At 39.5% G+C, this 20263-nt stretch overlaps 1 protein-coding gene across 2 annotated transcripts; it reads right to left on the bottom strand.

The window, feature by feature from the left end:
• Positions 1 to 866: 866 nt before the first annotated feature.
• On the bottom strand, positions 867 to 20009 carry LOC126036492 (S-adenosylmethionine synthase-like). 2 transcript variants are annotated; one of them, XM_049796369.1, is made up of 9 exons: positions 19887 to 20009; positions 16018 to 16095; positions 12101 to 12223; positions 11096 to 11208; positions 10314 to 10457; positions 9428 to 9646; positions 7865 to 8047; positions 5107 to 5240; positions 867 to 1828 (listed from the first exon to the last, which is right to left on the bottom strand). In XM_049796369.1, the coding sequence occupies exons 1-9, from the start codon at positions 19957 to 19959 to the stop codon at positions 1726 to 1728; spliced, it is 1170 nt and encodes a 389-aa protein (XP_049652326.1). In that variant the 5' UTR covers positions 19960 to 20009; the 3' UTR covers positions 867 to 1725. The 2 variants fall into 2 exon arrangements, with proteins under 2 accessions (XP_049652326.1, XP_049652327.1); XM_049796370.1 differs by lacking the exon at positions 16018 to 16095.
• Positions 20010 to 20263: the final 254 nt, after the last annotated feature.

Consider the following 20263-nt stretch of genomic DNA (forward strand, 5'->3'; position numbering starts at 1 on the left):
TGTGAGAGTTATCCAAATGACTACAGGATGGACTTTTGAAACTGAGCCAAGTACAACAGCGATAGAACTTGAACTGGCACCCAGCAGTTTCCTCAAGATCAACGTCTTCGACCTGCAGACCAAGGGCATGAGTTGCACCAAATGTACTAGCCACAAGTTCCAGAGGCAGCGTACAACAACCCAACATCTCACACCATCTCTCTCTTATCCTGAAGAACTGTTACAACAGATAGAGCCCCAAAATCGATGGACACATTAGAGGGATAGCCCATAGGCTAAAGGAACACCAAGTGTGTGTGTGTGCGATGTCGGGGGGTGGAGTCCATATATTTATATATATGACAAGGAAAGTAGTAGTGGTTGATTGGAAAAAAAAATGTAAGATCAGGCATGATGTAGATGGTATAGAATAAGGGGTGGATAATGTCCTGGGTTCAGCTGGGATAGAGTTAATTTTTACAGTAACCTGGGAGGTGGGGGCATAGCCGGGGCAGCTGACCTGGACTAGCCAAGGAGCTATTCCATACCATGGGACATCATGCTCAGTATATAAATGGGGAGCAGGCCGGGGGGTGGTCTCTTTTTTTCAGTGGGGGAAGTGGCAGAGCGTCGGGTCCCGGGTGGTGAGCAGTTGCACTGTGCATCACTCTTTTTGTATACTTTTTTTTCATTATTGCCGTTGTTGTTGTTGTAATCTCTCTGTGTTTGTCCCAGTAAACTGCCTTTATGTCAACCCTCGAGGTTCCAGGGTTTGTTTTCTTTTCTCTCCTCCGTCTCCTCCCCATCCCACCGGAGGGGAGCGGAGGAGTGAGCGAGCGGCTGCGTGGTCCTTTGTTACCGGCTGGGCTGAAACCACGACAAAGCCTTTTCAGCCTCTCTAGTCCTTGAAGAGAAGGTAAATTATTTTGAATTCTTTCTTTCCATTTTGTGCTTTCAGCCAGAGAAGTCAAAGGAAGGGAATATCCTACAATTCTTTTTTACATATTTTTTTTTACATTTCAGAAGTGACCAAATGAAACTTAATTGAAAGTTTATATAGCTAACTCCAATCCATGCAGACATGGAAAATTTCAGTTTGAGAAGGAGTAACTATAAATAAATAAAAGAATTACAACACAGGAGTTCATCAGTTTTCACAGATTCACCTACAAAACTGTAATGTTAAAAGCAAACAGATAACACTAACTTATAGCTAAGTATATTTAGGGTTACAATGAACAATGTTTCAAAATGGTTTTTTTTACTAATTTGCTTGGACTAGAAGGACCATAACTAAAGCTGTAGTGATGGAAGTCCTGGCCCAAATAATTATGGCAATTTGTGCTAATACTGCTTTCCTCTTACAGGGAGCTGTTGGAAGTTACCTCAGCAACTTCCATCTACTTCAGTACAAAGTTAAGTGGGTAAGCAGTAGTGGACTTCCCTGGCAGAACAGGAATGACTTCAACTTCCACAACCATCTGTGCACTTAGTATCTGATAACATCCAAAGGCCTAAATTGTTCACATGTTACCAAAGACAAAGCTGAAGAGTATGTTAGATAGACCAACATGCATTTAAAGTGTGAGGCCACTATGAAAGTTAGAAATTAAATACGAATAATTTTAAGTAAATCTATTAACTACAGAATGCCATTTAAAAAACAGTAGATAACAGTCTTGAACAGCTTGAAATTTTACCTGATTATTAAACCACCTGTCAGTTACATGAAACATTCTGAAAATCTTAATACACAAGCTTTTTGGGTATTTCCCATGTAAATTCTTCTCTCCCAAAGTGCCCATAGCATGCTGTTTTTTGATAGATTGGCCTCTTCAAATCCAGCTCCCTTAATGAAAAGAAAAAAACGCAAGTCTTACACTTAACTCTACTCCAATGTATATTATGATTTAGACACATCAGAGGGATAATCAGTATTATCCCTGGAAGAAAGACAATAAAACCTAGGTGTTGTTTCCTTGCACAATCACACGGATTTACAGCAGCAAAGGTAGTGAGCTGATGGTTTCAATTTTAAAGTGACTAGAAACAGCTTTCTTCAAATGTGTCAGAGATGTGGTAAGTATGCAGTTAGGCTTTATAAGCATTACAGTGCAGAAGCATTACAATTGGAATAAAGTTCAACTATAACTGTGCAAGCATCAATGTGTTTTCTGTTATTGCAAGTGTAATATAGAATATTTTCTAATGCTACTGTGCCAGAAAGACAATGATGATCTCAAAAGAATCACCCAAAGATGATAATCTAGTAGACTAGGTAACTGTGGAAGTTTAACTACTTATATAGATGCACAAAGTCACCATTTATAATAGGGCTTAACACTAATTATGGCTAGATAAATAACGAAGGTGAAAGTCATGAATATTGCTTTTTGGCCTGCATAATACAGCAGATTGAAGCTCTGCTAAATGATTAGCTACAGGTATCTACACAGAAGTTTCTCTTCATTTCATGAAAGGCCTGAAATATTTTTTTCTACTTGGGCTTTCTTCTATTTGTTGTTATGTTGTTTAATTATCTTTGAAAGCACACTTAAAATAGATTCATATCATCACCTGCTGGAGAGAAAATTGGTGGAGGAATTGCAAGAAGGAAAGAACCACAAATACTAACAGGGTAATGAATACGTTTTAGATGGTGAAGAGATTTCACATTCTTGCACTTACAGGGTCATTTATGAGGTACAGCAGCTAAGTTTTGTTTCAAGTAATATCTTGTGCAACATGATCACATGCTGCAATGGCTACTACAGTCATTTGTGCTTGACCCTAATACAAAAGCCATCAAAATGTGAGTGCTGACTACATGAAAAGAAAGACATCATGAAGTACTTTGGTGCATAGTTGATTAGAATGGATAGCCAGTACCGTTTACAGGATTTTAAAAATTGTGAGGTAACATTTAACAAGGAAACATTCACTAAACAATGCTCATGTTTTTGCCTGCTTTCTTACTCCCTTACTGCCTTCACCACTTCCAGGGCTGTGATAATGCATTTTAAAAATGCAGCATTTTTGAGCACACCGAATCAAGGAAAGTGTCTGGGAACCACCACACAAATTACTGATGGCGATGAACTGTCTTAATGACAAAGGCAAGGAAGAGATTTGATTATACTTGTGAACTGATAACACTTGGAAAACATTACATAGCAACAGAAGTTGCCATAATGCCTTGCATTATACCCTCAGCATGTAAATTCAGGAAGCATTCTGAAAAGGAATGCAAAAGGCTGGCTACATGAGGAAAATATTGATATAGCTTGTCAGCAATGTCTTTCCTTTTTTTAAGGGAAAAAAAGAGACTTCACTAACATGTTGACATTTCTCCCCTCGGAGTCAAATACACTCAAGATTCCTCTGGAATATAGAGACTAGAATGACATTAATAGCTCTGGATTTAAAAGAGAAGTGAATCATTGCAAGCATGTTCTTCGAATAATGAGATATCTAACTTGTATGTTTTAGCATGTTGGAACAAAGGTCTTAAAACTTGCATTGCTCAAAGTGACAAAGTGGTTCCTTTCTGCATGGAGTCAGCTTCTCGCTAGTATCTGTCTCAGGCTTGAGCTCCCACGTCAATTTCACAGAGTTTAATAAGGGGTGAGCTTACAGTATGGCTACTCCCTTAGAAGAGATAGTGTTTCTCTCCATTAATTGCATATTTCATGAAACTTTTAAGAAGTCCAGCCTGTAAAGTTTGGTGAAAATCAGCCAAGAGATTCAAAAGTTCTTCAGGACTGAGATAAGCCTGTACCATTAGGTCTTAGGAAGCTGTACTACAAATAGGCAAGAAGCTCTACCTCCTAAGAATTCATACAAAGCATCATATAAATTAGTCATGAAAGGGAGAAAAAAGAAGGAAAAATACTAGGGTCAAATTATAGCTCCCTGGAATGTAGGTGGCTAACTGCTAAGGACAGGTGCTGATCTGCTTTTCTCTTCCAGCCCTTCTCTCAAAGAAAAGAGTCATTCCCATGCTTCAGCGTAAGTATCATGTTTGCCTAAAGACCTGCTTTTTCAGGTTCAGAAACATTCCAGAAAGGAATATAGCTGGGTTGGCTGCAGGAGGCCATGTAAGTAGGTTTGGGTTTTCTTGTCCTGTCTGACTGCATGACACTTCTGATCACAACTGAATTTTCACTTAAAGACAGCTCATCTCATGACAGGATTTTTATTCTTTTTCTGTTTTTTAAATGCATAGAATATTTCAGTGGCTTACCAAATCTTAAGAGAGCATTTAAGAAACCTGAATTCCTTTTTAATTAAGTTTAGTTGACTTCAAACCGGGTGCAGAAGAATGCGTGACAGCTACAGACAGGCTCTCAGTGTTCAGTTTTTCTGATGTATATAAGGTAGGTTACACTTAACACCTCATGAAGCAGCTAGTCACCTGAGGGTGTTCTTTTCTCTTCTGGGCTAATGGCCACAATCCCCAGAACAGCAACAGCAAACACCATCCTGTCACTATTGTGGTAGGGTGACACTCAGCTTCTGTGCATGAGCAAGGGCAAATAACAGCACAGAACATCCCACTGATTTTAACGGGATTGCTTGTGAAGTGAGAGCACGAGAACCTTTCCATCTTGCGGCAGCTGTCTCACAAGTTGTTGCCACCTAAGGATCAAAGGCAGGGACACCATTCTTAGCCTAGTACTTCTTTGAGAAAGAGCCAATATTTCTTGTGCCTTCCAGATAAGGCAGGGATTAGGAGTCTTACACATCCTGTAAACAGACTGGAAAGCCTAACTACATCTAATGTTAAACTTAAATTCTACTTTACCAAGCGCACTACCACCTGGCTAGTGAACTACAACGTAGCACACTACCACCTGGCTAGTGAACTACAGTGTAGCACACTACCAGGGTTACTGGTGTAATTTGGACCCCTCTTACTTATTAGTACATTTTGTGACCAGATTTATGAATTGGCCTTGTATGTTGTACTGGGTGCGTGGGTGAGGGAAAAGCAGAAATGACAGCAATTAGAGATTTATGATGAAGATGACTTTCATGAGGTTAGGAGCCAGAAAGTTTTTAACATTAAATGTTAAAGACAGCATTGAAAACATTATTCCCTTCTGTAAATACCAAGAGCACACAAACCTTATGATAGCTCCAAGGCGTAGATCAAAGTTTTTCTGCACAATCTCAAGCAGTTCTTCTTCAGATCTGTCTGATGTTCCATAATGAAATACTGAGATTGCAAGAGGATGACTCAGACCGATAGCATATGATAGCTGTAGAACACATGCATAAAAACCCAAACACAGTTAAAACAGTCCTTCCTACTATTTGCTTAAGAGAAATGAAAGGCTCATCTTAGGGGAAGGTTTTATGCACACCTTTTCTGCATAAAGCAAGTGAGGAGAAACTTTTTTTGCTATTTGTCTTTTATGTTAGAAAATTATCTGTTTTCCTTGGAGAATGCTCAGCCTGGTCAAATATCAGTCCAAAGTGACAATCCTTAAAAGCAAAAGAGGTACTTTCTAATCATCCTTAGATACCACCATTCTGTGTCCTTCAGCCTCAGCTAGACAAAAGGATTTCATGCCTTTGAGACTGGAAACTCTGAGATCTACAAATATTTCTGGGGTTTTTTTCTGAGGCAGAGAAAAGATCATTTAGGACAAGATGACAAAAGGCTCCATGTTCCTAAAGCACTCATATTTGTATTCCCAGAGTAAGTTATTTCTGTGCACTCCCTGGAACTTCATCCAATATTTCCATTTGCTTTTTAAAACACAGCTATCAGAAGCAGACAAAGTAACCCAGGAAGTGTTCCCTGTAATTTCACTTTGTTCAAAGGACAACAGAAGAGCTCTATAGCTCCTTTCTGACATCCAAGAATCACATTAGCTTTTTTTCAGCACAGCACTGCACAGCAGACAGGTTCTCTGGAAATGTATTTGCTTTTATCATTCAGTCCCTTTCCAAAATACAGTCCTGCCGCAGTATAGGCTAACATACACTTCATTTTCTTCCACCTTGGTGTATTTGGATGAAAATATGTTTTGCTTTCACTGGTCTTCCTCATTGTGTCTGCTTTCTACAGATTTCAGGAAGTAGTAGTCCAACGGCTCAGATCTATTTACATACTTATTAGCAACCAAGAATTGATTTTTGTTAGAAACAGCCCTAATCATGACTGTCTTCCCCTTAGCTAATTTTGAGATCATGCTAAGTCTGTTTTTCATTAAGCTGACAATTCTGTATCACACTAAATAAAGCCTAGATGGTATTTGTGGTAATATACAGCTAATAAGCCTGCAGTTCTCTCCATTATCCATTTTGGCCTTTCAGTATGAAAAGGTGGTTAGCACAGAAACAATATCTGTAGCAGAGCCAGCTCAGTTGTCTGAGTGGAGGCTGGCAAGGTCTTACTGCAGCACACAGACACTAATGGGCTGGAAAACACTTTTGCATTTCCACTTGATACATTTTTCCTTTTTTTTAATCTTTAACCTAGCCTTCTTTGACTTCACAGGACATTTGCTTTTCTGCTCTCTCATCCTCCTCTTCTCCACCCATCCATCTTACCTTCACTGCTAATATCTGACATCTCCATAGTTTGCTGTTAAAAAAAATCAATCTTGCCTTATCTAGAATCAGGCTTAGGTATTTAAGAGGGTCTCTGGGAATTACTGGAATAACAATATTCCCACCTAACTCAGGAATTAAGACAGTAATGTATATGGTCATAAATGCCACTCAAAATGTGCATACCGAGAAATCAGAAATTTGTCTTCTGTCCCCTCAGAAAAAAAAAAAAATTATCAACAATTTGTGAACCATCACTATTTGTGCTTGACTTATTCCCAATCTACCCTTTCCTTGACTAACTCCAAATCTTAAGTTTAATCAGGTATCAAACACAGCACAACATCTAAAGCAAGGGGCCTTGTTCCTTATTGGGATGTTTGGATAATATTATGTCATTGATTGTAACCACATCCAGTAGGCCTCTCCTCTGATCCATGGAGAAAGTAAAAGGTTTTAAACACACCTCTGCAGCAAAACATCAGCCAAATCACTGTAATTTTTTGCGTAGTAATTTGTTGCACTGGGTTAAAGTTACTACACAGCAGCTACTCAGAATAAGTATGTGTATAAACTAGTATTGCAAACTGCCTAGACAAACCTCAATTGTTTAGCATTCATATTGGGTTCATGTTTAATGATGAAAGTGTCTAGCGGTCAATAAAACACGTCTTTCGACTTCTTAGACTTATATTCATGCACAAAGAAGGAAGTGCGTTTCTTCTAAGCGTGTAAGACTGATGGAAGTTCTTGTTTTATACTCTTAAAAACAATTGAATTTTGCTTTTAAACACAACTTATACCGTAGTAGTATGCTAGGAACACACAGTAGGGAACTCATGGTAACTTTAAGGTAATTTCAAATACAGTTTAAAATGGTTTAATTTACATATGACCATATAGTACAGCAGGTTGCACATCTACATCTAGACACTGCAAACATAACCCTGTAATGTACTGTGCAGCCCAGGTTGGAGTGCTGGGCATGTGTGTGTGTGCAGAGGATCACTAGATTTGCTGGAAGTAAAAGCAAGGATGATGCAAAGAAGTACCCAAACCAGGGATGGCAACAGTTGCAGAAAGAATACCACTGTGAACACACTCCTTGCTTCAGGACCTTCCTGGCCTGTGTCTTTGGCTTTCCTCATAGGGGGACCCCTTAATACCACACCCCCAAGAGGAACTTCCTGGTGCCCCAATCTAGTATGAGAAGAGCTTTTCTGAAACTGGAGTGGGGCTGTGATCGTAGTATGTGTTCTGAGGGGCTGACCACACATAAGACAGAATTTCTGTTATGGTGTATTACTTTCAGAGTTGCTTTTACCTGGATTAGTACCCTTTTACAGAGACCAGCTTTCACCAGAGATTTTGCAATCCAACGAGCTGCATATGCTGCAGAACGATCAACTTTGGAGGGATCTTTTCCAGAGAATGCACCTCCACCATGGGCTCCCCAGCCTCCATAGGTATCAACAATGATCTTTCTGCCAGTCAGTCCAGCATCACTCTGCAGGACAAACAATTGAATACGTTCATGAGACACAACAGTTTACCCAGCCCCATACTGGGTTATTGGGTACAGCTTTGTTTTGTATTTGCCACAGATATGACCCATTGTTCACAGTGTTCACCTTCAGATGCAACTGTTTAATTAATGAATAAGGTCTACATGGCTGGAGTATTTTTTAGAGATGTATTAAGCCATCTGTGCTGCAGTCATTTTTGAAGACTGATAAGAATGTGGCACAACATCACAAACATTGCACTCCCTTCAAATCAGCAATCATTAAATACTGTCTCTGGATTACTGGCCAATGTCTTCACTCAGTAACACTTGATGGAGGCCAAGAATTTAGAAGGACAAAAGCCCTCCTGAAGAACAGATCACATAAGATCTAAAAGGTTAACAAGCTTCACTTAGATACATATACTAAAGCTGCAGCTCAGTGCTGCCAGCACAAGAGTGCTGAGCTCACCTTGATGGTTCACAACTGGCACAAGAACCACTTGGTACCCAAGTGCCACCAATAACGGAGTCCCACCCTCTTGCATGGACTTCTGTCTGCCTCCTACAACTTGATGAGCTGATCCAACTATCCAACCAGCAGAGAATTAACTGCCTTTCTGTCAGATTAGCAAAGCTGGTGATGGCAAGCTGATAAATGAACTCCAGAGTGTTGAGAAACTCCATTCTGAAAGACGATAAACTGTGTTAATCCACTAAACCCCAAGTAAGTAATATGGGAGTAAAGCTGACATTTATTCTTCAATGAAAGCAGGATTCCTACATCATTCCAGTGTGATCATAAACACACCTTGTAGTTTTAGTCCTTCATGGAACTCTTTATACAAAACTAGACAGTTTTGTGTAACAAAATGTTTTACAATTTCACAGCAATGACCTGCTTACCTAGTACCAGCACCTGGAAAGCAGAACACATGTCAAATTCTAATGACTATTGAGACTTAATACATCTAAGGTCTCCCTTGAAATTTGTTCAGCTTTCTGAATAATTTCAATGTAGAAGATCAGATCTGTTATTATTTCTGGTTTTGATTTTTATTGTGAAAGTGAAGAGATACTTTCAGTCAGGCATTTTAGCGTGTAACTTAAGAGCTGGCTTTTGGTCATTTAAAAAACTTTCTGGAAGCAAGACAAAGATCCAATAATCTGTACATTTGGCTGTCTACACAGATAGAGCTTCAGTTTGCCAGCTGTCTAGTAGGAAAATTCCAGCAAAATGATCGAAGCTTCCCTGAAAATGTACAGGCTTTCTTGGTTAAAGGTGTATCAGTTCATTGCACTTTTGTTCAACAGAACATTTAGAAGCATGTGGCAAAGTAGAATACAAGTCTGTATAGGCCGTCCTCTTTCAAAGTACCATACCTTAGGACCACCTTCTACAAACTTTTCACTTGGAAGGAGATGATAAATTGTGTCCTCATCAAGATACTTCTCTGGAATGACTTCTTTAACAACTTTCTCCATTAGCTCCTTCTGTATTTGTTGTAGAGGTACATCCGGGGCATGATGTACTGAAATCACAAGTGTGTGCACTCGGATGGGCTCCACTGCGCCATTACTCTCCCTGTATTCCATTGTAACCTAGAGAGGACACAATCCATGTTGCACTGCAACAACAGCAGCAGTATAACTCAATGCAGTTCACCCCCACTAAGCAACAGAAATTAAGATTGAAACACCTTGCTGTCTTGGAAATGCCACACATATGGCTTTCCTTTCCTCTCCTGCAGATTTCACAGCCTGGAAGACACAGAACTGCCTTTAAGACTGCTAAAGTGCCTCACTCTTATAGTGGGCTCAGTGACTGACTCATCCACTCAGCTGTGCAACACAGCTGTCAGTGGCTCTGACCACTGATCAGGCACAGTATACATGAGGTTTGAATCAAGAACAGCTCTTTTTTAACTGAGAAACCACAGCACTATCCCAGCCCGTGCTTCTGGAATGCTGATATTTATTCAAAAAAAACCAGCTGATTGTCAGTAATTTGTTAATCTGCTTAATCTTGAGGGGAGAAGAAGCAAAATACAAGTGATATTTTGAAGAAACCTGGTAAGATTCTAATAGTACAGCTTAAACAAACCATGTGTGCTACTTACAAATGTACCTTATGAAACTCACACCACCTTGGAACATATGAAAATGACAGCACCCTTTTTGACAAACATGAATTTAGATTTAGTAGCAGACAGGGTAAATTATTTCTGTTGTTTCTTACCCTTACAGTTTATACAACTACGTTACGAACCTGTGTTTTCCCATCTGGTCTAACCCAGGGCCATGTTCCATTCCGTTCCAGAGCCTTTATGCTTGCAGTCAGTTTGTGTGCCAGGAGGAGTGTTAAGGGCATACATTCCTCAGTTTCATCAGTGGCATAGCCAAACATCAAACCCTGCATTGAAAAACAGGGAAATAAGCCACTCATTTCCACGTTCTCTTTCCATTTCTGCACCTCTTTGCCACACAGTACTTTAAAACTGCCCAAACCTAGAAAGAAACAGCAGTAACATGCAGAGTAAATACACTTCAACATAGAGCCAGCCTGAAATAACATTTGTGTACCTGCATGCACAAGAATCACAGCCACAGCACGGTCTGGTTCTCGAGAATGGCTCTGCCTTAAGCATCCATAAGAATCCATTACAATGCTTAATAGACATAAAGCTCATAAAGACTGCTCAGTCTTCTCTCCATGCATGACAACTAAAATAATGTAGCATTTGATGCCTAAGAAGTAAAACCAGGCTACTCAAAGGACTTGAAAGACCAGAAACTGACACCAGCTGATAAAAAGTTTAATTGTAGCTCTATCCAGTAAAGCCACTGGATATGGAAAAAGCCACTTTCACTGAAACTAGTGAAAGCCATGTTACTTTTTTTCACTTCTGATGATTAAAAGAGTGCACAGTGTTAAGCTGCTAATTCTTACACGGCACGATAGCTTTTAAGGAAAGGCTCTGGTCCAATGCAATTCTAGCTGCTTGTGCATAAACTAAATTTGAATAAGTACCTGGAATTAAGTCACATTACCTGATCCCCTGCTCCAATGTCATCGTCACTCTTGCCATGGGAGACAGCATGATTGATCTCTTTACATTGTTGTTCTAAGGCCACTAAAACTGTGCAAGTCTTATAGTCCAGTCCTAGTGAAGGGAGTTTTGTAAAGTTAGGTCATACATTCTTGAGAGTTTACAAATTGGTAGAGAAGCTTTTAGGGATTATCTAGTTATCTTGGCTAAAACTTTTAAAACTCTACGCATGTAAGCTTCCTATACAACATTTCGTATTGCTAACAGAAGCAGACAATCAGCACATTTCGGTAACAGTCCCAGGTTGTGGGCAAGTTAGTAGTATTAGTTCAAACTGGAGCTCTTGAAACTGAGAGGATAAGTATAATCCTACAAGCTGCCCCACCAAAGCTTGTTACATTGCTTATGATGACTAGGGTTCAAACCATTTAGGTATTAAACCTGGGAGGGGATTGTGGAGAATGTTACCAGAAACTGGGATTCAGTTTTTCTTGTAGTACGTTCTAGGGTTCAATAGAATTAGAGAAAAGCTGTATATATCATGCATGAAAAGGGAAGACTGAAGGGGAATAGTCATGTAACGGGTTCAACTGCTGAAAGGAAGCTACTTTGGGAAATATTTTAAGAACACATAAAGAATTCCCTTGGGTGTGAACTTCAAGTGTCATAGGTTTATGCACCCCAAGGACAAGGAACATCAGTGTTAAATCTTTCACTGTACAAACCTGCAGATGTAACCCCCTTCCGACATTTGTGCAAACACTAGTTCTTCTGCATCAGAGAACCAAGAGGTACCTGGCACTTTCAAGAATAAGTCTTTTACAAGTATGCCACCTTAAAACAGCTCCTTCAGTACCAGGCACTGAAAAACGCATATCAACATCTGCGCAGTTTTCTCCAAGGCCTGGATACGCATTTCATTTTATTTTCCAGAAAATCATAAGAATATTACTTTGGACACATGCAGAACAGACCCAAGAATGAACACATAAAGGATCTCACTCACCTTTGGAAGAGTCATCATACCCTATCCTCTTAAGGGTCTCTCTTACAATTTGTTGGTAATCTACTATAGCTTGGGATGTGATCTCCCCACAAAGCAAAATCATTCCAGTTTTTGCTACACACTCTGCAGAAAAAAGATGAAACATCAGAATTTTACTACTGCTATTTTACAGTTACACAGGGAGATCCTGAAGATGGTTCTATGAACAAAGGTTTAGTCATAGGGGAAACTCAGTGTAAAGCCTTAGCATACCTATAGGTCTGTGTGCAATCACTCTCCTCTTCAGCTGATACTGAACATTAAAATGGCCACAAGTGGTGTGTGGGGGGGTGTCCACCTTACCCAATTACCCTATCTCCACAGTGGCCAGCAGCAAACGTCTATAAGAACATGTCAAATATATAGTGCTATTTCTACAAATATATCCCTGGTCTCCAACAATTTCAGCTCAGGATCTTCCTGAAGCTAACGGGACATCATTTATTAACAGCGTTACCAGTCTTTGACAGATTTTTGTTACAGTAATTCACCCAGTTGCCCCTGGCAACCATGAAAACTTTTAACATCTACAGCATCCTGGAGCAAGAAACTACGCTACTTCATTACAAATTTTGTGCAGAATCATTTCTTATTTTATTTTGTTGTTTCAAGCATCCACCTGGTCTCCAAACTTTTCCATTTTATGTTAAAACATAGAGCAAACAATCACAAAAATTCACCACATCAGTATGGCCTACAACCGTATAGCTCTATTTCATATTCCATTCAGTCCTCTCTTTTCCAGGCTGGGACGGCCTAGGCTATTCACTGAGAGACACTGTATGGCTATGATCATATTCATTAGTCTTGCCATACAATCTTACTATAGCCTTTTTTGTGGATGGGAAAGAGAAACAAATTGCATGCAGTATTCAAGACCAAGGCAACCATGGATTTACATGACTTAATGATGTTCTCAGTTCCACTCTTCAGTCCTTTCCCAGTAAGCCCTAACAGTCAGCTTGGGTTTTTACTGCTACTGAGCACTGACTCTTTTCTCAGAAACATATGTCTATTACAACCCCAAAATCTCTATTCTGAATGCTTGTAGTGAACTGAAAACCATACTTTCTCTACATGGGGTTAAGATTGCTCCCTTCCCCCTTGCATTAGCCTACACTAAATTTCATCCATCACTTCTATCATCCAGTCACCATCTCATTTGAATAATTTTATCTGATTTCAAGATTAAGTATTACAGGCAGGAATATAAAATTGCACAACTATGGACTGCAGCATCACATAAAGACAATCAAGCCATCTTTAACTGGCACCTAATCTTAGATAATCTAGACAAGCAGTTGAGAATTTAGCATAGGGCAAGCTTTCTCTGCTTATCTGCAAGAGGAATTAGTCTATATTGAACAATTAAGCTACATCCTAGCTGGCATGGTATCTCTGAATTACACTGTGGACACAGTGAGAGTCCATAATAATGCAGTAGCCCTAAAGGTATACAGCACATCAACCCCAGGTTATTGTGTATCCCCACTACAGTGCAGGTTATCCTGGTACCTTTGTTTTCATACCCAGTCTTGTGCCCCTGCTCTACTGACCAGCAGCACTGTTCCTGTCTGCCACACACTAGCAGACCACCTATGTGTGCAAGGCACACATGGTGCTGTGAATCCCGCACAAGGGGAAGAGACCATATGTTACAGGTGGGAGGCAGAGAAGAGTTGCTCTTAGCTTTTCCATTGTGGTCATTACAAAAACAGGAGGCCTTTCTGGAAGAACACAAAGTTGGGGACCTGGGGCTTAGAGAAGTGGAAGACTAAGGCTGCAGTCAACACCAACAGTCCCTAGAAACTCTTCCAGACCCATTACAGCTAAGCAAAGCTTGATGGTGATGCAAGACTTCATGACATGATGATGCTTTTTTAGTATCAGGATAAGAAAGATTCATCTTCCTACCTTTGACTGCTTTCTGTTCTGACTGAAATTTAATTCAACCAAAAGAAAACACAGCTCGGGAACTGCACTATAGCTGCAACTTACAAGTGAGCCCAAGCAACACACCCATCTGCTCTACCCAAGAGAAAGTTACTGTATTAAGGTTTTGGGATCTTCGCTGGGGGGTGATTTCTTACATGTTTAAGTCTTCTGGAAAGAATATTTTGAACACCATTAGTAGGTTGAAACTTCCACCTTCTCTTTTGTACTGTCTTCTTTTACGGGTAGTTAAATTTTCTCTCTTGAATCCCATTTGTTGGGCACACTGGGAAGGACTTTTTTTTCAAGAAAGCATTTGGCTTCACTTAGACAGGAAGTAGAATAATTAATCTGCCTTCTGCTTTATGCTACTTGCAGCCAGTATTCTCTCACTTGACTTTACTGCTACCCAGTTTGTTGGCAGCACAAAGAGACAGCAGCTCTATCCTGCTGAAATGAGGTAGTGCCAGTGTAATAATTCAGAACTTCATATGCAAAACTTGCTGATCTGAAAAGTCCAAGCAGTAAATAAAACTCAGAGAACCACAGATACATTTTTCTAGTGGTAGATAGAATCTAGTTTCAACACCCCTGTGAACTACATTTCATAGTTTTTTAAAATACAGTGTTACAGTGACTTAGTACTTGCATAACGCTTGAGATTTTTTTTTTCCTGAAACTTTGAGGCAAAGCCTGCACAACTAAACAGAAATTCTAATCTTCACCCAGTAAAACCTGTACTGAGTGCCATAACTGCTTTCTGTTCTCCACACCACTACTTTTTTAGCAAACTCTGTGTCTGGTCAACTAATTTATCTTTCCAGACTTATGCTTTAATGTTTTCTGACTCCAGACAGCAGTTTTGGTATGTTTTTTTTCCCAACAGGTTACAGAAATCAGGCATTTATCTATGTAATCATGTCACATCTCAGGCTTCTTTTTTGGTAAGACAAACCGATCATGTTTCTCACATCTCTTATGACACATATTTCAGTCCTTGTCATTTTTGCAGCATTTCGCTGTTACCATCTCCAGCTTTTCAGCAGTTTTGGAAGCATAACTACCCGCAATACTGAAATACATGCTTCATCAAGTCTAACACATATGCTACACCCTCCCCCCAAGTCTCCTCACTGCTTACATTTATGCATCAAGGATCACATGAGGTTTTTCAGATGAAATCACTGTAGATCACTGTATTTGTGGGACGCAGCTAGTGCTCTGTGCTGTAACTATGGCCTTGATGGCTTGTTCTAAGAAAAAAATGACTGCATTCGGAGATCTCATTAGACACATTCCCTTTCTGTGTCCATTCCCCCTTGGCAACCCAGCTCATTCCAATTTGATGACATGTTAGCCTCTGGAAGAGGTGATGTTGCTAGTGACAACATCCATGTAGAACACAGGGTAGTCCTAATAGAAAGTTCCAGAAAAAGGCAAGCCACTTTGATCAGAGTCACATTCAAATGAACTGTGCATTTACCTTCCTGTGAACCAAGGGTATCACCCTGCTTCTGTAAAGGCACATTAAATACCTATTTAGCACTTCCAGATTTTGAGTTTTATTAACACCTTTTACTCTACGAAGAAATGCATCTTGACATATGTCTTTCCTCAGTTCTCTTTTTCCCTCATTTTCTTAGATTCCTCATTATCATTAGCCCTGTCCACAATAGTTTTCCCTGATACCACTGGCCTCTCCTGATCTATTTCTTACATTTCATTATTTTTACTTGGTACTGGAGTACTACGTATTTCATTTTTTGCAGCTTTTTTTCCTGCCTTCCCTTCTCTGAGCCAGTGTGCCAGAGTTGGCCTCTTGACTGACTGTGGAAGTGTTGACTGCCAGCCAGCTATTGCAACAATTTTGGATCATGGGATGTTATATCAACATGGATTACTTGTTGTACTTCATTAATTTGTTTTTCCATCCATATTGTACTTACCACAGGCAACCTTGGCATCTGGATCAATACTGAGATGAGCATCTAAAACAGCATCACTTATCTGATCACACATTTTATCTAGAATGTAAAAATAAGACAGACATAACATTTCTTTTTGTGATAAAAACAAAAAAGTGATTTCTTAATAAAATTTCATTTCCAGTGTGTAAGAGACTTCTATTCATAGACCATCTGCCAAGGGGCAATTTTAGCAACTTATGTTCTCATAGGTATGCCTTACTCTGTTTTCACTCCTCTCCTCAAGTCAATCCTAACTGACATTTTACTATCATCTACACAGGTCAGCAGCCTCCCAGGTGAGGGGAAAATGAAAAAGGCCTGCAAAGGCATCCTGAAATATTAGTTTCAGGAGAACAGAAGATCCAAGTAGTAATGTTGGAAGAAGTATTTAAGCTAAGACCTTTCTGTAGGGGTCTTGCATTCTTGCCCTCCCTATTTTAAACTGTGCACTGCATTTTCTGTGTGAATTACCAGTTTTGATCTACATCTTATAACTGTCAGAGGTCTGCACTCAAGGCAGTGTTTATCCCTTCAGTATCTGGAGTGGGGATCTCTGAGATCTCATCTTTTTGGATGACAAGAGGCATTGCTCTCCCTACAAACAGGTGCATTAGACTCACTCCTGCAATTATCCACAACCATCTGGCTTATTTGAGTTTAGAAAAGCATCTGCAAACATTCTCTTAGGGACAAACATTGGCCACTAACAAGTTTCCACTGTTATATTTCTGAGTTTTGTTCTTTTTTTTTAGGACAAAAGTACTGGGGAAAAAAGGTTTCCCTATTCTGTCTTTAGCACCTATGACTTATTGTCCAAGTAAGACCTGAGTATGCCAAATGCATTTGGTTTGTTAAAAGTTAATGAACAATTTAGGAGACAAATTGAGATTCTTTGTCTCATCAGGGTAGCTGAACCAGGTAAAAGCAATCCATACTATTTCGTCAAAAGTACAGGTTTGAAAGCTTGCATATCTGCAGAACCAACATGAGGAATGTGAATTAATCTTCACCCACCACCATTACAAAAAAGGGTATCCAAAATACGTTCAGCCACACAACTACACAGCTGGATTTACAACACTGTCTATCAATAAGCCAGGTGCCTATATTGTTTGCAACAGCCTCTATAATTATGTATGTAGTTGCCAATCTACAATAACTTCTCTTGCAGGAGTAAGTACCATTACATACATGCGTAGACTCAAAGGCCCAAAGAGGAAGCATAACTAAATGTCCATCTTAAACTACTTATTTACTTTTAAAGATAATCTGGTCTGGAAGCAAACAAACATCACAATGAAATTATAAGGTAAGAGTAGGGTTATTCTGTACCCTGAAAGATCTGTAATTCAATGCAAAGATTAAGTGCAAATTGAATTTCAGAATGAGAACCGTAGAGTAATACCTTCCAGTACAACCTAAAAGAAAGTGAAACATGCTAGCCTGTAGCTTTGAATGGATTAGCCATTGTGCCATCAATACTACCTCACCCAAATACAAACTAAAAACAGGCTAAAACCAAAGCACAAGTGCTAAAATATATGTGCCCCTTTTATTTAAACAGGCTACAGTGATCTCAATGTCAGCATGAGGTTTGTTTATGGACGTGCACAGGTCTCTTCTTCACTGGCACAACTTTCACAATCTGAGTCAGCAATTTCTGTACCTTTATGTTTTTTGAGTTTTCCCCAGTCAAGCTGTCATGGTTTAACCCCAGCCAGCAACTAAGCACCATGCAGCTGCTCACTCACTCCCCTCCCCACCCAGTGGGATGGGGGAGAAAATCGGAAAAGAAGTAAAACTTGTGGGTTGAGATAAGAACGGTTTAATAGAACAGAAAAGAAGAAACCAATAATGATAATGATAACACTAATAAAATGACAGCAGCAATAATAAAAGGATTGGAATGTACAAATGATGTGCAGTGCAATTGCTCACCACTCACCAATTGACACCCAGTTAGTCCCCCGCCCCCCATTCCCAGTTGCTATACTAGATGGGACATCCCATGGTATGGAATATCCCATCAGCTAGTTTGGGTCAGCTGCCCTGGCTGTGTCCTGTGCCAACTTCTTGTGCCCCTCCAGCTCTCTTGCTGGCTGGGCATGAGAAGCTGAAAAATCCTTGACTTTAGTCTAAACACTACTTAGCAACAACTGAAAACATCAGTGTTATCATCATTCTTCTAATACTTAACTCAAAAACATAGCACCATACCAGCTACTAGGAAGACAATTAACTCTATCCCAGATGAAACCAGGACACAAGCTGAAGCCAAACATTTAATTGTGCATTTCATAAGCATTTGCAAAGTAAGTCAAACAATTTAGAGGCTTGAAAAAAAGAAAAATTACAAAAAGGCATGCCAACTTGATAGCTGTAAAGCCTGTCTTCAGCTGTTTGTGTTGCATTGATCCCCAGCTCAAGCATTATCTTACTGAAATTTCTTGCTAGTATATTTACTCAGAGAATCAGAATCCTGGTCAGTTACTTCATTTATATTGCACCTTCACTTATAAAAATTGACCACAGTTTGAATACACAAGGACATAAAGTGAAAGACAGAAACATCATGTGGTCATAATTTCAGACCCAGAAATCACTTGTACAATCAAGAATAAAATCAGTAATGCCAGGTTCCAAAGTTTGTCATCTGGCTAGTTTGTCAACAATCCTGAGGCGAGGCAAACTGAGTCCTGAAGATTGCGAAACTAATTCACACCAGAGGGACTGATGCTTGAGGAGGAACGGCATAACCTGGAACAACTGATAAGTTTTATTGCCGTCAGCTATTTGCACTATTACAACATATAGTGCAGTGTTTTAAAGCAAACAAGCGGTTGTGGTCATTAAAGATACGAAGCTACATACTGCAGTGGTCTTGCAGCTGTTGGACTGTTCAGTAGGGGCTGAGCAGACAGACTGATAAAACTGGTCTCATACCAGGTGCCATTCCCACCTAGCGAATAAGAATCCTGAGAATACAGATACACAAGAAAAATTCAGCTGCAAATCCTCAGTGTTTGACACCACCCTCATTTTCTATTAGTTTTTTTGTCTTTCCTTCTACTATGCAAAAAAGTACGAGGTAATGCTATTTTTAGTCTGGACATTAAAATGCTCTATTTGAAGGTTCTGCCATAAAAGGAACTGTTGCTACCTTTACTGTAAATTTGAGTCACTAGTATGTCTGCTGGAGGTCCGAACTTTTTCCAGTCCATCAGTTAACACAGCTTCTAGATACATATTTGTGTAAACAAAGCTGTGTGAAAAATAGCTGAATTTAATGAACAGCAATCAGAGCTGAAGCACTGTCTTGCAGTCCCAGACCTGGAAAATACATTTGCTTTGTACAGCCTACCGCGTACATGAACTTGTGTTAGGGAGAGCAACGTGGCAAAGAGGCGTATATAGTATTATAGCAGTATCTGGAAAGCAGCTCTGCTAAAAATCAATGCTTAGGATTCCAAATGTTTCAGAGGCTCAGAGTTCAATGATCACCTATAATAAACATGTGCATAAAGTAATATTTTTTCATTACAGAACTAAAACTGGAATTGTAATTCCAGTATATGTGGCAGCTCCAAGTCTACCTGTAGGAGACCTCTCCGTGCTTTTTTTCTCTCAAGCAAAAATTTAAAGTTGTCTATGCCAGATTATATTGCATACTAAACAAATATGACAAATTCTTCTCTAGCAAACAAAGACACTAATATGAAGTCTATTAAAAATAATTAATTGGTTCTTTCTTTTCTCCATTGGGGGACATATGACTGAACTTTCATCAGATAGCATTCTTCGGTGCAAGTATTAATGAAAGCAAAGATTCAATCAGCATTTTTACTTACCAGAATGTCCTTCAGCAACAGATTCGGAGGTAAAAAGAAATCGTTTTTCTTTTTTTGAGGTATGAATTGACATGTCTCCGTATCTTCAGTGAGCCTGCAAATGAGAAAGACCCAAAGCAACTGCACTACAGAACAAGCCCAGGCAGAAGTGGAAAGGTTAATGTATCTATGCAAACAGCTGATGTAATTGCTTCTGCATGTTCGTTCCTCAGAAGTTAATATATTAAGACTGATCTGTGTGGATTTTACAATACACTGCTACAGAAACTCCTTTCATAAGACTTTCGTGTTTGGTTTACCATAGTCCTGCTAAACTCTGCAGAAGTGTTATCATTATATGAAGTGTGAACACAGCTAAGCCAGAGTTCAGTGCTTTT

Source organism: Accipiter gentilis, chromosome Z (genome assembly GCF_929443795.1).
Source record: "Accipiter gentilis chromosome Z, bAccGen1.1, whole genome shotgun sequence".
NCBI lineage: Eukaryota > Metazoa > Chordata > Aves > Accipitriformes > Accipitridae > Astur > Astur gentilis.

Excerpts from the sequence above, each read along its gene's own strand:
- LOC126036492 (XM_049796369.1), bottom strand. The coding sequence starts at position 19,959 with ATGTCAATTCATACCTCAAAAAAAGAAAAACGATTTCTTTTTACCTCC. Across the intron at positions 9,647-10,313 it reads GACCAGATGGGAAAACACAG|GTTACAATGGAATACAGGGA; the intron begins GTTCGTAACGTA and ends TGTCCTCTCTAG. Across the intron at positions 8,048-9,427 it reads TTGTAGAAGGTGGTCCTAAG|AGTGATGCTGGACTGACTGG; the intron begins GTATGGTACTTT and ends TTTGTCCTGCAG.